Source organism: Balearica regulorum, chromosome Z (assembly GCF_011004875.1).
Source record: "Balearica regulorum gibbericeps isolate bBalReg1 chromosome Z, bBalReg1.pri, whole genome shotgun sequence".
Taxonomy (NCBI): Eukaryota; Metazoa; Chordata; class Aves; order Gruiformes; family Gruidae; genus Balearica; species Balearica regulorum.
Genome location: NC_046220.1, coordinates 61622428 through 61641435, shown reverse-complemented (window position 1 = coordinate 61641435; position 19008 = coordinate 61622428). Strand labels below are relative to the sequence as shown.

General features: G+C 36.5%; 1 protein-coding gene across 3 annotated transcripts in view; it reads right to left on the bottom strand.

Annotated features, from left to right (window-relative positions):
- The window catches only part of TENT2 (terminal nucleotidyltransferase 2), a 44385-nt gene extending 25794 nt beyond the window's left edge, over nt 1–18591 (bottom strand). Inside the window, exons 1-10 of one of the 3 annotated variants that reach the window (XM_075739266.1) lie at nt 18441–18511; nt 18063–18158; nt 15837–15934; nt 15008–15133; nt 12947–13196; nt 11693–11807; nt 11481–11572; nt 10635–10701; nt 5997–6066; nt 2214–2290 (exon numbers count right to left, since the gene is read on the bottom strand). In XM_075739266.1, coding sequence (XP_075595381.1) covers nt 2214–2290; nt 5997–6066; nt 10635–10701; nt 11481–11572; nt 11693–11807; nt 12947–13196; nt 15008–15133; nt 15837–15922 — 883 coding nt within the window. In that variant the 5' untranslated portion in view covers nt 15923–15934; nt 18063–18158; nt 18441–18511. Of the gene's footprint in view, nt 1–2213; nt 2291–5996; nt 6067–10634; nt 10702–11480; nt 11573–11692; nt 11808–12946; nt 13197–15007; nt 15134–15836; nt 15935–18062; nt 18159–18380 lie in introns of all 3 variants that reach the window. The other 2 variants (XM_075739264.1, XM_075739265.1) reach the window with 2 other exon arrangements.
- Nucleotides 18592–19008: the final 417 nt, after the last annotated feature.

The following is a 19008-nucleotide window of genomic DNA, read 5'->3' as shown; positions in this document are numbered from 1 at the left end:
AATGTCCTAGACCTGAAGACCTCTCAGAAAGAACCAGACTCCTTACCACCAGTCACCTCATTCCTAACATTATTCACCAGTGGTTGAACTAAAAAAAAAAATGGCTATTAACTGCAAGATGCAGAAGAATTACTGAACAGACATCATATGAACACGCATTAACTGAAATTGCATTTTTCTCTCATGGAAAAAACCTAATAGGCTCTAATTCTAAATGGGACTCTTTTGTGTGCGTCACAGTAGAAAAGGTCTCTTCCTAGTTGACCTTTTTCTGAGATAAGATTTTCAGTCTGCTAGGGCCTGTAATTAGTATAAAACAAACTTAGTGTGCAACATGGCCAGTAAACTTTTCTGATATTCTTTCATTAGTCAACAAGCTACCCCCTCAAGAAAACGTTCAGTAATGTCATTGGCTCAAAGGTCCAGCTTCCACTAATTGAAAAACACCTACCATCAATTGCTGATTTAATTACAGACATGCCTCCTTAGGCAAACAACTGATAACATAACAGCATAGACTTCAGTTTCTAGCTCTGCTTAATCTACCTATATTTGTTGTGGACATTCTTGCCACATTGTCTTTGATGTTTTCTACAGCACCTAAGCACCAACACAGAAGGGCTGATTTCGAAAAAGACACAAGAGCAACCACAGAAATATTTGAGTATTTTTTTATCATGCTCACCAAGATAACCAGTCTGTCATTTGCCTGAGCTTCTAATTTGTTCTAATGGAACAAAGAGACCCATACATCTTCCACGCTGAGAGATAATTTGATCTTTTTTTCCTCTTATGCAAGGTGAAGCCCTTCAGCCACAAATTTAAGTAAGCAGGCTAATACTCTTAATGCTATACACTCCGGTTGATGTGACTTCTAAAAGTATGTACAGACACTGTCTGGTAACAGTCTCCATTAACTTTTGTTTGCCTTATGTCACCTGAGACTTTTCTGGTCCAGAGAAGACAAGGCAGACTATGCTTGATATAGTTTGCCTATTTAAGAAGGTCTAGCACATTAAGGAAATAATCTTTTCAATCACAAGTCTCCCTTAGCTACTAACTCACTCCTTGACCTCAAGAAAACAACAGTATTTATTCATCAGGAGACATAAAGTTAATTTTGCTAGCCTTATAAAAGCGGGCACCAAGGCACAACAGAAGAAAAGGTTGGACACTAGGACCCCTTCCCACTGCTCTTTTCACATCTGCACTCTTGTCTGCCTGTCACTGTCTACAGTGACTTGCTGACACAAGGGAAACCTGTGGCAGAAGTTAGGAACAACTATATCAACATCAGACTCAGTGAAGTGACTCCTCACCTGAAGCTGTGAATGACAAAGATTACTTCCCTAGCCTTTTCAAGCTTGGAAGGAAAGCCTTCTTCAGGTGTATGCCTTCCTGGATGTTTGAAGAAATTACAGTTAATCAGCTGATCCAGGACAAGTCGTAGACTCTCTTAGTAGTGTGAATATGGAACACTGAAACTGCTCTGACTGAAATATTAGTAAAAATTAACTAGTAAAGGTAACTTCTACTGATAACTTCCTACCCTAAAAAGGAATTCCTGTATGCAAAAACTGAAGAAGGTGGTAAAGGAAGAACTAGAGGTCCACTCCTTATGTATTTATTTGCCAAATGACATAGTGATGCTAAGTAAGAAAAATTTAGTTTAGTACTAAAGAGTCCTGTTCTTGCTACTTTCCCTTCAGAAGTCTGTTTCACAAAGTCTCCCTAAAATGCAAACTACTGAAGAGATATAAATGAGTTTTGTTTGGGGGTTAGTATAAAAACTGAAGCAGTATTTTGAATTTTCCAAGAAAAAAAACTCTGTACCAGCATACAGACACAGCTATCTATCAGCGGCTGTAAGGAAATATAGAAACTGGAGATTATACCACTAGATAATCATTAGTATAAAGATTTTGTTTTCTGCAGAATACTGAAGCAGCCCTTGTAGCAGATATGTGGACCTTAAGAAGGATCTTTTTTATTTTCTGATTAAATTAAAAACATATCTAGCTGATACATCAGTTTTCTCCACATATCTAGAGCAAGCAACAATGAGTTATCTTAAAGCTATGTAATGCAGCTCACTGGGTAATTATATATAGTAACCTAATATATTCAACTGAATTTTAATAGTCTATCAATACCAAAATACAAATTTAAAATGCCAAGGTTTATAGAAATAAGAAAATACATTAAAAACTTACTGTATGCATAGGTTCTCAGAAGGAATGTATTTCTTATTCCTACAACATTGTTTACATTCAAGTCAAACTCCACACAGCTATTGGGGAGAAGAAAAGAAAACGAATCAAGCATCATGGTATTAATTTTCAGAATATTTATTACCTACTTAGTGACAGAAGTAGAGAAATGTAACTTTAAGATAATACTCTAGAAACTTTCTTGAAACAAGAGTTTTGATGCTGTGATTTCTACTCTAGTTTTGCTTATAGTACTTAAATTGCTTATAAACTTCAATTCCATTGTTATAAAAATGTAATTGTTGTTTTACTTAAAGAATACATGTAGATCCAAGTTTAGACCATAGGACAACTTAATGTATTAAATATGTTTTGGATTTTTAATAAATCTTTCTCCTAACTAGACTTGCACTACATGATTTATTATGGACAAGTCCTGATGCCAGGAAGGATCCTCTGAGGTATCAGTTTAGGAAATCATGCCAATGAACTGAGAAGGAGAATTGGAAGAGGTCAAAAGGTAAGAATCTCTTTTCTGCAATGATGGTCACAGATAATCAGCAAGCACTTTGAAATGTAAACTGTTTAATAGTAAACACTGCATGTTTTGTGATAAAACAGTTTTAGTAACTGTTTCATGCTGTTAACAGCAAATAGGAACAAGGCTAACATGCACTACCTTATTTATTTATATTGCACCTTGCACCAAAGTTTGAATTTCATATTGCATATAAAGCTTAACTATGTACAGTACTCACGAAACAATATTAATTCATAGTTAAGAAGCAATAGCAAGACTGTAACTCAAAATAAGAGCTTATTATTCACAAAGAAGTAGCTTTACAGGTATTGTACAGGTATTTCCATTTTATATATCCAAGTCTCATTCACATAGCATTTGTTTGCCTGAATATTCCTTTGTATTTTCTTGATTTATTGTAAGGGGAACATGGGCCTGGAATCACTAAACTGGATAACACACATTACAAAAGGGTTTTGACATCATTAACTACATTAAAACATTATTTGATAAAAATACTAGATAATTTTAAACCTAAATTAGTATGAAGCATGACTTTTTAGATGTTTTAAAAGCATAGTACATAATAGGACAGAAAATAAACAAGCTTGAGCTACTGCTTGACAGTTTTAAAAATAAGCATAAACACCAGTATTAATTGTATGTGCAAATGTAATAAAGAAATACGTCAGGCTGCATGTGTAATTCAAATTAACCCCAATTGACAAGATTACTGTTTACCAAAAGCTGATTAAGCAAGTTCTGTTGCAGTTATGTTGTATTTTTACATGCATATTTAATAGATGTTGCAATTATGACAAGTGAAAAAGGTTTTGTACTGTTTGGACTCAAGTTCTACCAAAAGCACTAAAGAAGAAAAAGAGTCAACTGCACATCAAATGTAACTGAAGAGGAAGCTTTTGTATCCTCTGTAGTACAGAAGTCTTGTTAATTAATCAAAGGCTTGTCTGGTAGCAGACCCAGCATTGGAGGTATTTCCTGGGAAAGACTAAAAAAAGTTAAACAAATAGATAATCTTTAAGTGCCATGGATCTTCCCGTATTGTTATAGAGCTAAAAAATCCTTCAAGATTAAAAAGAAAAAACACAAACTGAAAACTTTCTCATTCATCAAATCAAAGTAAGTGGGAAATGTCAGTTTTCAGCTATATATGGACCACTGGCAACACATTAGAATCCAGATGTAGAGATACCACCCACTGAATTCTACCATCTTCTCCCAGCAGCAGGGCATCAAGAAAACTGGCTTTCACAGGAAGCTTGTCACATTTCATTTCTGGTTTTGGCTAAAACAAGTTTAGAGCCCTGACTACAGAATATCCAATCCATTTTTCAAGACCTCTGAAAAAATGAATGAGTGTGCATGAATTTATACATATGATCCTATCAAAGACAGAGGCCGCTAAGATATTGAAAAGAGACAGATAGTTAAATAAAAAGACAAAACATGAGTGCAGGTGACAGGTTACATAAGAGAAAAAAATAACTGGAAAGAGAAGAAAATTTAAGAATACCCCAAAACCCCAAAGTGCTCCCCTCTTCCAAAAAGAAAAAAAAAAACAAACCACAAAACAACAACAATACAGGAAACCAGATGGTGAACAGTACTGTTTTTTCCTCTGAAAAAATGTAATGAGCAGCTTCTAATCTAAGATTATTATACTTTGATTTAGTAGGAAATAAAGAATCTTTAAATCCTGTCTGTAAGGTATATGAATATCATGACTGCTAATTTTTTTTTTTTTTTTTTTTTTGCAAGTGACCATAGTATGGACTACAAATGCCTACGAAAAGACTTCTATACTTAGCATTTCTTTTTGAAGTTTATTTTCTGACTTTAAATTGGAAAAAATATTCTTGCCATAAGTCCATGTTATATTCAATATTTGTTCCAGGAATTTACCATTTAGTGTATTTATGAAAAGACTAGTTTTGTTATAGGTAAGCAAGCCATTTAACCCAAATTTTAGCCTGGTAAGTGTAATACTTTGAGAAAGCATGAGAGAACTTTCTGTACTGGTAGAGGAGAAAGTTACTGGATAAAAATTATTCAAATTTTTAAAAGGTAGGCAAGTATACAGAAGTAAATATGGAGTTAGGATTTTAGGTTAATACTTTTTTCATTTACACCTAACAGGTACTATATAATAGCAGATGCAAGAAAAATCTTAAATTGATATTTATCAGTTCAAATTGTAAACATGATGGACCCAGTTCTATCACAGCAGGGTTTCTGCCCTGTGATAAACGCATACTGCAATAAAAGCACACTGTGATATACTTCTATAAAAAGAGGCCAGAGAAGTGGGCTGGTTTGTTTTAAAAGACAGACTTACAGGCAGGATAAGATAGTTACATACAATAGAGTTGTTCAAAATCCTATTTACAAAGAATAGTCAAGCTATGTTATTACATGAAGGTGATACAAGTTCATACAAAATCTAAGCCCATAAATATAGGAAGATTAGAACATTACTTCAAGTCCCAACCAATTTGAGTGCTTTGAACAGTTTCTTCCTCCACCAGATACTTTTATCACACACAAAAAGAAATACATTGCTTTCTGTCCTAGTACATCCCTCAATTATTCATTTTCATGTCTTCATAATGAAGATACAATTAATACAATAATATACAACACATCCACTTCTCTCCAATTACTTCCTCCTTCTGAAAAAAATGGTCATAAAATTAGTACCTAACACTGTGAATAGAACATGTAATACTACTTTGTTAAACACAGAATACCTCCCTAGAAGACAGCAGAATATACTCTTCTAAAATGAACGAATTTTTTTTTAAATCAAGAAAACGTCATCACAAGAAACTGAAGTTTGTTTTACTGTTGTTTGTATAGTGTAAACACCGTGAATTAGTCCTTAAGTAGCTCAACAGTTTGCACAGCAAGCAAAATTATTTTTCACAACAGTTTTAGTCCCACTGTTGTTTCTCTGTCTTGAACCATTTGTCAACTGGAGTCCACTATGTACAGATAACCCATAGAAACACACGATGTATTGCTACTAATTCACATCACAGAAACTAAACAGCATCTGAAACAGAAGAAGTGTTTCAGACCATCAAGGAACTAAGCTGACTGCATGCTAGCTGTACAAATTTGCAATACAGCTGTAGGACAATCCAAATAAACAAAGCATGACTTCAGTGGGACTACTCATATGGACACTACATACGATTATTTTCCCATGTTAGAGTCTAAAAAATTATGTTGAACAGAATACTTGCCTCACTTTATCCCTGAACTTCACTATTGGCACTTTAGCTCGAATCAGCTGAGGTCGCTCAATGTAGGTTGCTGAAAGTGGGAAAAAGATGCAATTAGGTTTCATGTAAGATGCTGATCTTATTTTAAGATCCTAAAGTGGAGTCATATTGACTGATTTATAGCAAATAGCAGCTTATTAAGTTTAGCAAGAATATTATCAGAAGAGTTGTGCTAAACTAAGTAACCTTTAGCAGCCATAGCAAAAATACAATGCAGGAAAATGTGTAGAAAAAAATGTACTAAACATTAGAGAAAAACATTAGTGGAAGACTTTTCTGTGGGAAATATATTCAAGAAATTTGAACACAAGGAATGCAGTTCTACAATGCTTTCACTGAGCAGTACTTATAATAGAAATCCTCAGTAGTTATAATTAAGGTTCAAAAAGAAGGGAGCAAGAACATACCCATGCAGGCTGGCCAGACACTTAAGCCCAACACCACGTTGTAGTAACGCACACATGATCAGCTGCGTACTATTTACTTATGTCTAGTTTGCTTACAGCTGAAATTATGCATTTTACTGATAAAAAATATTAACTATTTTCCCACTGATCATGCTTAAAGCTTCCTTTAAAAACTGTTTATTTGACTGATAAGTACATACCAAGAAATACATTTCCTATTGAATTGTTACTGAAAACAGGACACCACTTTCCATCAAAGAGTGGATAAGCTTTGTTTGCCTTCTACTTTAGTGGTGACAGGACATAAAATAAACACACAATTACAGGACTGAACCTCAGATGATTATCCACACAGTGCAGACACACAGGCTCAATGCCAGACTATCCAAACCCAAATGTACTAAGCTCTGCCAGACTCATACAGTGCCACCAAATGCACCTTTGCTCTCAGCTACCCAAAACTGTTGCGTCAGTCCTATTGTCTGTGATTTCCCTATTACTGACAATATCTCAGGCTACTTTTAGTAGTCGTCCATAATCCTGAATAAGACATGCACCCAAGAAAGTAATGGAAGAGACAAAGAAAAGCAGAACCTGTAGGTTACATGATATGAATTTGGGTACAAAGCATGATTTTAGTAATTTCTTCTGTTGCAAAACCAAGGACCACTTGAATTTGCTCATAGGTAACATTATACATTTTCCCATTGCTTCTATAAATTAACCTCAAATTAGCATAAATAAGTATTACAAATCTAGAAGTAATACAGACTAAAAATAACCTTAAGGAAAGGCTGATCTTCACTTTTTTGGGGAGAAAAAAAAAGAGGTATTTCTATCAGTTTGGATAGCAACCTTGATTAAACAGCGTCATCTCTATTGCATTTGGATGACAGGTTTGGTAAAACCCTACTGTGTAATATTCAACTGGGTGACACAGAAGTCTGAATCCAGAGCCATGAAGAATCTAAGAGGGTACAACCCAGCACAGGATGAATTTATTGTTGATGTTTGGAATTCACTCACCCACCTGCATAGTCCTTTAAGATCATTAGAGTTCAAGTTCCCTTGCTTGTCCTAGCTGTTGGATGTTCCCCACTAGACAATCGTTAGGTGGATTCCACTCTGATATCCTAGTCTCAACACTACTGCACCTCTTCGTATAACTAAGAGAAAACGAGCTCTTTGTTACTTATTCTGATAGTAAACACCAGTCGACCCACTACTGCTAAATTGTTCCTCAAATGAATCCTGCCTAGAAAAATCTGAAGAGAGTAATTCCTTTGATGTTTATTCTCAGTTGTTCGGATTATAACTCTCTTCCATATGTTGTAACAGTTATCACCCCAAATTCATGTTTCACATTTCTAAAAGACATTGGCTTGAGCATACGGTTCTGGGAGAGTTAGCCAATATTATGAAAAATAGGTATATGCAAGTATCTGAACAAGTGAGTTGAAAAGTTAGACATACTCTGCTAGTCTTTGAAATAGAAGATGTATTACCACTATCCTTACATCCCTCCTCTAGGAGAAACACAATACATGCTTTTAAGACTAAGAAGTGCCACAAAAACAGTGAATAAATATCAGAAGCTTCTTCCTACTTTGTGACTAGACTATTCAAAAAAAGAACACATCTTCATTTCAGTCAGTATTCTAAATGCAGAATCACAATGTTTAGACTGCATCTAGATCTGATGGGTTCAAATTACTTGCTCACACTTGTTACCTTTTGCAAGCCTGAAACTGAAATAATGTGGAGCTTAGATAAATTTTGAATCCACTTCCCAAATCTCCTAGAATGAAACGCTAATATGATAATCACAGTTAACTGTATACAAAGGATAAAAGAGATGGCACTTAAAATTCTGAAGATTATTTACCTAAAAGGAAGACAAATTGCACTTGGAATGCTTCCTAATTTATCAAGCAATCATGGAATTAAAGTGAAATAAGCAGAGAATCACACTCTTCTTATAGCCCTTATTTTGGAATGTACAGGAACACCACAGAGTGCAAAAATAAAGAGGAAGATGTTAGGAAAGGCACAGCTAGAAAAAAAACTTCACCCAAGTTTCTCAACTGAAATTATCTGGGAAAATGTTAAAAAAGCTCTAGAACATTACCTATACCACAAATCAGTTCCTTATTTCTTTTTGGCCTTTAACGCTTTCACAAAACCAGCCCAAGAACTTTGTTCTAAATAACATCTTGTCTTTTCTCCCCCTTCTTATTTCTCTTACATCCTGGCACATGCTTTGTTAGCTTTCACATTTGGCCCAAACCATGTTTATTTCCATTCTCTTCCATGAAGCAAGGAGTAAGTTTAATGACAGCTTACATGCTTGTTGAGAACAGGCTGCAGTCTTTCTTCAACAGAAGAAAGAAGGAAGGAAATACTTAGCTAGGATTGTCAAAGGGGATTACCTTATAGGATAGCACCACAAGTACTAACTGGACAGCACAAAACTTGAAAATAGTGATCAGAAGAAGGTTCATACCTTTTAGGTTGTTAAAAAGCACATGCAACAGAATACAGAATACTGTTGGAATGAAATTGCAATTCTTAAGAAGCTTGGTATAGACAAATCTTAAGCTTGCTTGTACACGGCAGCAGCATATATGCACTGCTAACCCTTCAAAAGCTGCAAATCTAGAATTCTGGTTCAAGCTGAAGTAATGACTAGAAAGAATTAAAATTTCTGGAGGCTTTTTCTTTAAATGTATATATTTGTAGATCCCATTCTTGAAGATTAAACAGCAGCTGACTTCTGAAGACAGGTATGAAGTCACTTAAACTGTAGTATAAGTGATCATCTAAGAGGTCTACATACCACAACTAGGAGAGTCTGACAGGAGTGGTAATATCAGCAGTGTTTTGTCCTGCCTAATCTTCCAAAGAAGATTTTGATTGAATGAAGCTGACCAAAGGCACTTACAAGGTAACAGATAATTAGGAAAGCATCAAAAATGAGCAATGGCACAAACAAAACCCTTCAGGGTTCACTCCCATGTGATCATCACGTCTTTCTGATATTCATATTCCCTGACAAACAAACTTGTTTTATTCTAAAGCTGTCACAGAACACAACCTCTCGGGGAAAAGAAAAAAAAAAAAGAGGGTGATAGTTCATTTAGATGCTCCCTTTCTGATCCCTGTAAACACAACTATTTTATCACTGTGCTCCTCAGAAAGCACTGGAAGGACTTCCATCCTAGGCAAACCTAGGATGGTTCTGGACTCCTTATGCAAACATCAATATACAATAGTAATAAGCCATTAAATATCAGATGCCTATTCTGTGATAGATCTATCAAGAATCTCTTCAAGTGAGCTGTTGAAGTCTGGGTATGCACCCTTGCCAATGAAGAAATTTTGAAGTCTGCATTTAAATGTATGGTTTGTTCCTTTTACTATTGCAGGACTGTTCAGAACAGCAATGTAAGAAGTGGCAGCAAAGAATATATCACAAGTCTGAGAAATAGGGCAACACAGTCATTGATATCAATATCAAGACCCCAAACAGGGTCTTTTACAATTCACAGGATGGTACAAAAGCCTCTTCGAAGTAGGAGGCTTTCACATTTAAGTCAAGAACTGCCCATGTGAATTCTTCATCTGAAGGGAGTCTAAACAACTTGTAAGAACTGTGAATTCACCTGTTTCTCCTATGTGTGCTGGAACTGTCAACATTTAATATTGTCTTCACTAGGTGCCTAAGTTAATTATTTCACTGGTAACAAGCTCCCCTCTCCCCCCCAGAAAAAAAAAATTTAAAAAAAAAATCAATTCTACAGAGTCTATTGTGAGTGACATCTTATTTTACAAATTCTCAAATTCTTAGACTATTGTCTCTGGAATGCACTGCAAACTAAAAGAGTAGTAAGAGTTCACTAACAGAGGTTTCCCAGAGAGAAACCAACTTCTTCCCTGCCAATTCACAAAGTCATTTTAGATGCTACTTGTTCTTGAACTCCACAGGTTTGCAAGGCAAACTTTACATTTTTCTAACTACTATCCATCAGCACCAAGATAAGTAACATTACTAAGTACTTATAGCTTTTCTCCAAACAATACTGTGATAAGAAGCTAGACAAGATGTAATTACATAAATTAGGTACAGCTGTGCATCAATACTTCTTCCAGAATTGCCAACAATCTTACCACCTCACTGTAGTTGGGAACTTACAAAGTTTAGTACTGAAGAGTTTATGGACTAAGCTGAGTATATGCCTTGCTTCAGTCTTCTGATTTACCTGAAATATGATATTACAGAAAAAAGTTAGTATCTCTCATTTAGAAGTTCCAAGCAGGCATGCTTTACATTTCAAATAAAATTAATTCTCAGAATAAGACATGAACATGTATACCAACACATTCCACAGCCTACACTTAGTGCAGCAAAAGCCAGGCAGAACAATTCATATTCAATATGGAAAGTAACTATAAGACATTCACAAACCACAGAACTGGATGAAAACCTAGCACCACATTCACAAAAATGTCCTTTCCTTCTTTTTCAATGACGCTTCAATGCTTTCAAAATTATGCTCTTTGTTACGTCTTTTCTCCCAACCTAAATTCATAAACATTTTCTCTCACCAAAAATACTTGAGATATTTTGCATATCAAATTCCTTCTTATGTCCCTCACTAAAAATAGTGGCTATGAATCCAAATAATGAAATAAAATGTTGTATTTATTAAAAGTTTCCTGCATCTAAAATGAATTAGACTTCTCTAAACAACTTTCTTCATGATTCTAGGCAGTTTACTTTTCTGTTTTGCTGTGCTTTTTTCACTTATGGGATGAAGGTAACCCTTATTTTTGAATATTTTGTTGGGTTAAATGGTTTACAAAGTTAAATTTGAAGCTTTATTGGGACCACAGTACATAGCTATTATAAGCGCAAAAATATGTTATTAAATCAAAAGGATTTGACCACTTGTTTCTCATTTTAGAATACAGCCTTATAAAACCACATAAATTTTAAAAACAGACTTTGTTTTAATTTCATATGCTTTAAATGACTTACTGGTTCTTCTTTAACTACCAGGCACAAGTCACCATCACTGCTACGAGTGCCAAACCCATTCAGTGAGGACCCAACCAAAAAGAGTCTGCTCTCTGTAATACAAGAATCACAGAATAAAAACTGATGTGACATATCCTAGTTTAAGAAGAAGGCAGGAACACAAACCTGAAGAACACTAAAACTGATATTAAGTAATCAAATTGAAAACATACGTGGAAAAATTCGCTGAATTTCTCTCTGGAGTTCTGTTCTGCAGAGCTCTTTTCTGTTCAAATCACAAGTCTGTTGCTGACATGCTTGAAACAATGCCAAAACCTGCTGACTTAACTTGACACACAGAGTCAAAAAGTAAAGATATAAAGAAGTGAACATTCTTTCCTGCCAGAGATGTAAATTACATGAAACATGGAAGACTGCATTAAAAAAAATTAAAATATCCAGCATCATTTCACACAACCTATTCCACTGTCTAGAGTTTTACCGGACTTGAATTCATATTGAACAACTCCTCAGAAAAATATTCTGCAAAGTTTTTAAATCTAAATTTGTTCAATATGTTATAAAATGTCTGTACACAGAAAATAATTTTTGCCTCATCAGTATCTGCAGCCTTTCAGGGAATTTCACTCAGCAGTGAAAGATCAGAGATATCTTCTGCTGACTTTAATGTCAACAGTTTGTCTATCAGTAAAAGGAAGGAAAAATAAGTATTAGAACTGATTTAAGTTAGCTTTCTTATTTTATTCCATGCAAACTATTAAAGTAGTTGTAAGGTCTTTGGTGGAAGACATTATTAACTGTTTCTCTTTCACAGCACTTATATGCTACAATCAACAGACATATTTATACTAAAAAAAGTCTTCTGTCATGTTGGTGCAGATAAATTATGAAGACTGATTAGCCACATGTTTGGGGGTTTTAAAATAAGAAGGAAAAACACAGTTCCAACTCCACCCTCCACCTAAAGAAGACATTCTCTTCAATATTCCAGAACAGCTAGGACAGTAACTTTATCTCCTGCTGAAGAGAGGCATAGGACATCTTTACAGGTCCAATACTGTATTTATTCAGAATGGGCTTCTCTCACATTACTAGGGTGGGGTGGTTTTATTTTTCATCAGGATTCTCCCCATCTCCAATCACATCACAGATGGACCATCCCTCCAATTTCTACTTCCTGCAGCAGACAAATAGCTTTCCTGACATTAATATGGAAACCAAACACCACAAGCAAACACCTCCCCTACCCGCCAAAAATGCTCCAAACCCAAACACATCCAAGGAGGCTACACAGGACCATAGCAGCAGCTACATTTATTGATATTCCTTCTAATGACAGCTCAGCTATAGAGACACCATGACGCTGTCAAAAAACCTCGCAGAAATGTTTGTGGTCTTCCACAGCACCATTGGGCCCTGCCTACTCAAGAAGGCAGATGTAAAGCACAGGCATAGAAAGATAATACCTTATCTTTGGCCACAGGGAGAGTGGTTTCTATAGGACGTGGAAACAAACTATCTTGCAATGGAGGAACACATGAAGTTAAATCTGGTACGTAATGTGCATGGAACAGCGGAGAATGAATTGATCCTGGGAAGGAATATCTACGTTCTTCTGGCAAAGGCACTACTTGGTTAACTACAGTTGTTTCACAATGATGTGAATGAAATCGCTGTCGTTTGACATCCTCTGGAATACTTTGTTCCCTTAGTCTCCTAAAATAAAAAAAGAGACAGTAATTCCTCTACTTTGCAAGCTCCAACCTATGATTAGAAGTGCTACAAAGTACAAATACCAATGATTAATTATGTGACTATTACACTAAAAGCAAGTATTCTACAGAACAAAACGTATGCCCATCCTGGATATTAGGTGAAATAAACTTGGAATGGAAAAAGAGAACACACAACTGCAAAAGTGCAGCTATACTTGAAGTGAATTGGCGCAACTGCTGTACAAGAGCATCCGTATTAAGCAATTGAAACAAATGGCCAGTTCAGCAGGACAGCTCAGAAAGCTGGCCATGCTATTTTGGTGGTTACGTACTTTTTTTTTTTTTTTAAAAAAAGGATACATACAGACTATATAAGGGTACTTTTCTTTTAAATCAATGTAAGTGCAGCAAGAAGTTTTGTGAGTTCCAAATACCCAGTGATGAATAAGGTTATTTTTCTCCCCTCCCCACTACTGAATTTATCACAACAGCCATTCAAAGAGTAACATTTGTCTGTCTTAGACTGTAAACTGTGTAATCTAGGCAAAAAAGAAAACACTATTCATTTGACAAGTCAAAATGATTGTATTAAGCTACACAGATCATAAACCTAATGCCTCACTTTCAAACACTAGTCTCTATGTCCTCAGTAAGTCATTTGCCACAGGAATTCAAATATATTTGAAGAGACATAGCGATCTTACAGACAGCCCCTTGGCATGTGAATTCTTCATTAAGAAAATGTACTGAAAGCTGAACAGTGGTTGAATACTGTGGTCCATCCACAGTAATGAGTAAGAGAGGACATTCATGTTTTCTTTATACATCAAGTATTGCACAAAGTTAACCAGTATGGGGGTACTCATACATTTTTTAATTAAAAAGCATGAAATCGAATGTTCATATGAATTAAATATTAATAAAACTACAGTCATTTCTTGTAGACAGAAAAGCCGGCATGAAAACAGTTTGGGGACCTGGACAGATAGTAGTATTAATAATAAAAATCTAACTGAAGACACCTGAAGTCATCATTTCAGTTTTCAAGTCTGAAAGAAGTTCTGATAACATTACCTACCTGCAATCTTACAGGCAACTCAATGTAACGTTAAATCAAAACATAACACTGTTTCAGCCTATTTTGACTGAAAAGAACTTGGATGAACTCGTGTTCAGCAAAAACACTCTTGTGAAGAGTCGACTCAAGAACTAAGGATTAACTACTCGACTGCAAATCTCCTAACATAGCACAGCTTTCCATAAACCAGGCTGGACAAGATGAAAACATGCATGCAGCATGAAACCAGGAACTTTTAAATTTATGTGATAGTTATATACTCAACTATAACTCAATACCATATATTTCATTGTACTTATTTTCTCATCTGTTAAACCTGGAGGAGAAATACAGGAAATAGTTTTGAAGATAGATTACATAAATTCTGATTCACAGAATTATTACAAACACATATCAACTACTATTTCTGAACTGATAAAAGTGATTTTTTTCTAGAATGTTAAAAGAAAATAAAACCATGTGTTCATCTGAAATTCCTCTTTGTTGCAACTAAAGTAACAAAGGAAGTTAAGTAAATTCACGTAAGTTTAGTTTTTTGAAAAGTAGAAAAACTATGTTTCCATAAAATTCCTCTTAAAAAAAGAACATACATATGCTTGAATTTAGCACTTTGTACTTGAAAAATAAAGCATCACATAATTAGTAAAATCATAAAGTTGCATAACAAATTGATATTAGACAAGCTTCACCAAGGGTATATTACAACCAGAATTAATCACATACAAAGAACTTACTTTCTTCCTCGGAATGATGCAGGGGCATCAGACAAATGTACTGGACTGCCATTTCCGTAAGTCAGTGACTGCGGTCTACCAGCTGGAATAGTTGCAAGGTTCCCACTCAAGAGAGCCCTGGAAAGACTACAATCCATAACTGTTATTCATATGATAATTAAGATGCTTTTTATGGGTTGAATATGAAACTCAGCAAGTCCTGTAAATTTTTTCTTAGAAGCAATACATCTGTCCTTTCTATCTAAAATTAAGAGCTATTTCAGTACATAATATATTTTTCATTAAAAAAATAGAAGATGGTCACTCTTCACAGCACACACATAAGAAGAGATTTGCAAACAAATTAAGGTACTGTTAAATTTAAGAACCTAAAAGTATACTATCGTGTCTTGAAATTTAACCCCAAGAATAAATGTTTCTTCCCCTTCTCATCTCCCTCCTGTTTTCCTCAGTGAACAAATAAAACTGAAGATCTTCAAAGCTGAATTGTGGATTATTAATTCTAATCAGTGCAACAGAGCTCACGAATTATGCATAATGGAGGAGAACATTAAAACTTGCATGTCACCAATAGAATTGATACAGCTCTGTTTTGAAAAATAAGAAGGTGTCTGTGTAAAGTTTAATGCAGTTTAATGTTGAAAACAGTGAAAAACATCCTCCATAAACAGAAATACTTCTTTCAAAAGACTCTTTTTCAACCCAATCCCCATTATCAAATCTAACTATACTTACACTGCATTCTGAAAATTAAACTGAGCATCAATAATTTGCTGGTGAGAAAGAAAAGTAGGTGGTATATTTAGAGGAAGTTTAGTAAAGAAATTACTCTGTTGTTGATGTTTTCGCAGGAAGGGTAGACGACCTAAGTTGGAGGAATTTGGGAACATGCTCCCTTCTACTTGAAGTGAACATGTATCCTTTTACCTACATTAAAAAAAAAAAAATGAAATTAGGCAACAAGAAATACTGTTTACCTTTTACACTCTTGGTTTAAAAATTCAGATAACCTAGAATACATTTCAATAAGTTGCATAAAAGAATTGTGATTGTGGCCTAGTTTTACCTCCTTTCAGGAGAAGATACTAAATAAAAATACTATATGCTCATAAGTTTCACAATTACTACTTACTTTATGTATGTTTAAAAATTAATTTTTATTTGCTCCCTTCCATTTTAAGTTTAATTTTAGAAAAATTCCATGACACAAGAGTTTTCAACTGAAGGAAAAGTAACATATTACAGTGGAATATGTTTCTTATTTCAAACATTCCACAATGAGGTACACAATATATGAGAAGAAACACTTGACTACATCATAAGAACATGAAGATGCAGCTGATCATGAAGTAAAAGTAAAATTAATTTTTCATTAAATGATATACAAAGAAGCAGCCAAATTATGACAGCAATTGGAAAGTAATCTACTCATGCTTTAAGAATATCATATATATATATAATGTAATGTTTGTGCTTACTGAACAGATTCTGTGATAGAAAAAAATACAGGTTTACTATCTTTTAAACTTAAAATTCATTCTGGCATATCTGACTGCTGTTTGATCTTGTATCATTACATGCATTATACATTAACAAAAAGGTTGGATGAAAAAGAAAATCTTGGTCTCTACAATAGGTTAAACTGTGTATTGCATCCATTTTGCAAATCATCAGTGTTCTACCTTAAGCTCAACTTAAATGTTGGAAACAATAAAAGATCAGACTTCACACTGCGAAAAAATTATCAAAAGATTTTTAAAGCCAGTTATCTGTACTATGCATATCTCTTAGTGCAGTGAAAACCTGACATTATTTTCAAGTTTCTTAATTTGTTTTTTACTTTAGTCTTAAATAAGAACTCTGCAAACAAAGAAGATGTGTCACAGACACACACAGTTGGGCATGATTGATCTCAATACTCAATTCCCTGCAATACAGGGATTCAAATACAAGAAGAAGAAGTTTTTAACAACTTGTAACTGGAACACCTAGAAATCATAAAAGCAATAGCAGTATTTCCCTAATTATTACATAAAAACCATTTTATCAACCCAATGGTTCAATAATACAATTGAAAAAAGTGCTGACAGAGCCATGCCCCAGCACAGAAATCCTATCACCACACAGCAGTCTGGAATAAAATTAAAGAATCACTTTTAGGTTCTCTCAATTACCACTCAAATAAATAAATAAATGCATGCATTAAGATACATTAATAGATATTCTCTCATAAACTTAAATAAAATCAGTTACCCCTAACTTTACGACAGTAAGGTCTCACATAGCCTTGAAGCCTTTCACCTACCACTACGGACTGTTGTCATGTCACCTACTTGGCCAGCCACAGCTGTCGCCACAGGAAGCATTAGCATGGAACAGAGGCAAATAAATAGAGTCTATTTGCTCAGGTTTGACTTCGTTCCTTACTTCCTGTGATGACAACCTATGCTACTGAAAACTTGGTACTACCTACACAGACCTCGCTGTGCTAGCTCCAAGAAAAAGCTGTCAAGATTAATGCTCTGACATTTTTTCTCTTTTTTTTTTTTGGGGGGGGGGGGGCACAGCAGCACAGGGGACAGGGAAGTATTATGTATTAGTAAGTTATTTTGGGGATGTTTACTTTCAATTCCACTAAAGAAACAACATAGAATTGCATGATAAGAAAGCCACCTGACATTTAAATTTAATCTGAGTTATATTTACATGCAGTCTAAACTTTTCCATTTCTAGTACAAGCAGGCGATATAACAACTATTAACACACCTCATTCATCTCTAAGCAGCCCAGGCACTCTTAGCATCACACACAGTACACATAAGCAGTTTATGGATATAATTTATCAGTAACAGAACCATGCATCAAAGTTCAAGATTGAGTTGCAAAGGTAACACGCTCTCTTTAGTCTCCAGAGTTGTAAACACCTGAAAGAAATGCTGTAAATACCAGAAAAAAACAACGAAGGAGCTACCTTCCCAAAAACAAAACAGCATAGTAACACTGCCGTCCCACTGTGGCTACAACAGCATTTACCGCCGCTTTCAGTACAAATTACCTTGGCGGAATAGCCAGGCTCTCCAAAAAGAGCTTCATAAGCGCTACAACTCAGGTACACTTGCCCCAGTGGGCACTTTCTCCAAAAAAGCGTGTACTTTTGGGGAAGCACACAAGTAAATGCCGGTACACCTCCCGTACAGGCCAGCCCAAGCGCACAAAACCGCTCCCGCAGCGACCGGAGCGCCGCCAGCCCCCCACCTCAGCGCCCAGCGGCCCAGCGGGAGGCGGCCGGGGCCACCCTCCACCCAGCACCCCCCACCCCCGGCGCCTCTCCCCACAGCAAGAGGGGACTCCCGCACCCCGCCGGGAGACTCACGCCGAGCCTGAGCGGAGGCAGACGAGGCAGGCCCGCAAGAGGCACCAAGGAACCCCCTACCCGCAGTCTCCCCGCGGCGGGACGGAACGAGAAGGAAGCGGACAACAGCTCCTCCAGCTGAGCGCTGCCCTCTCACCCGGATGCAGAGACGCCGACAGGAAGCAGCCACTCCACCCAACTCCCACACCACTTCTGCCCCACTACGCGCCGGCTCGCCCTCCCCTTAGGAGGGAAGCGAGGCGCGTGCGCAGGGGCGCAGGGGCGGACCTATGGCGGCGGGGGCGCGGCGCCGTGTGGCCGTGAGGCTGTGAGGTCGTGTGGCCGAGGCAGCTGCCCGCCGAGGTGCTGGGGGTGCCGAGGGGCACGGGCGGCGCCTGGGCGGGGCGGGGATACGGGCCTGCGGCCGCCCCGCTCCTGCGCCGCTTTGTCAAGCGGTGGCGGCGTCAGCTCGGCCCTTGGGCTGGGGCTGCTGCAGCATCATGTCTCGGTATAGGCAGAAACCGAAAGCCCGGCCTCACGGCCTGTGTTTTCTCTGGTACCAGGTGTCATGAGTCGCAAGTAGCTTCTCTAACAAACATCTGACAGCCCGTCGGTGCTGAGGAAGGAATAAACAGCAGAGGTTACAGCT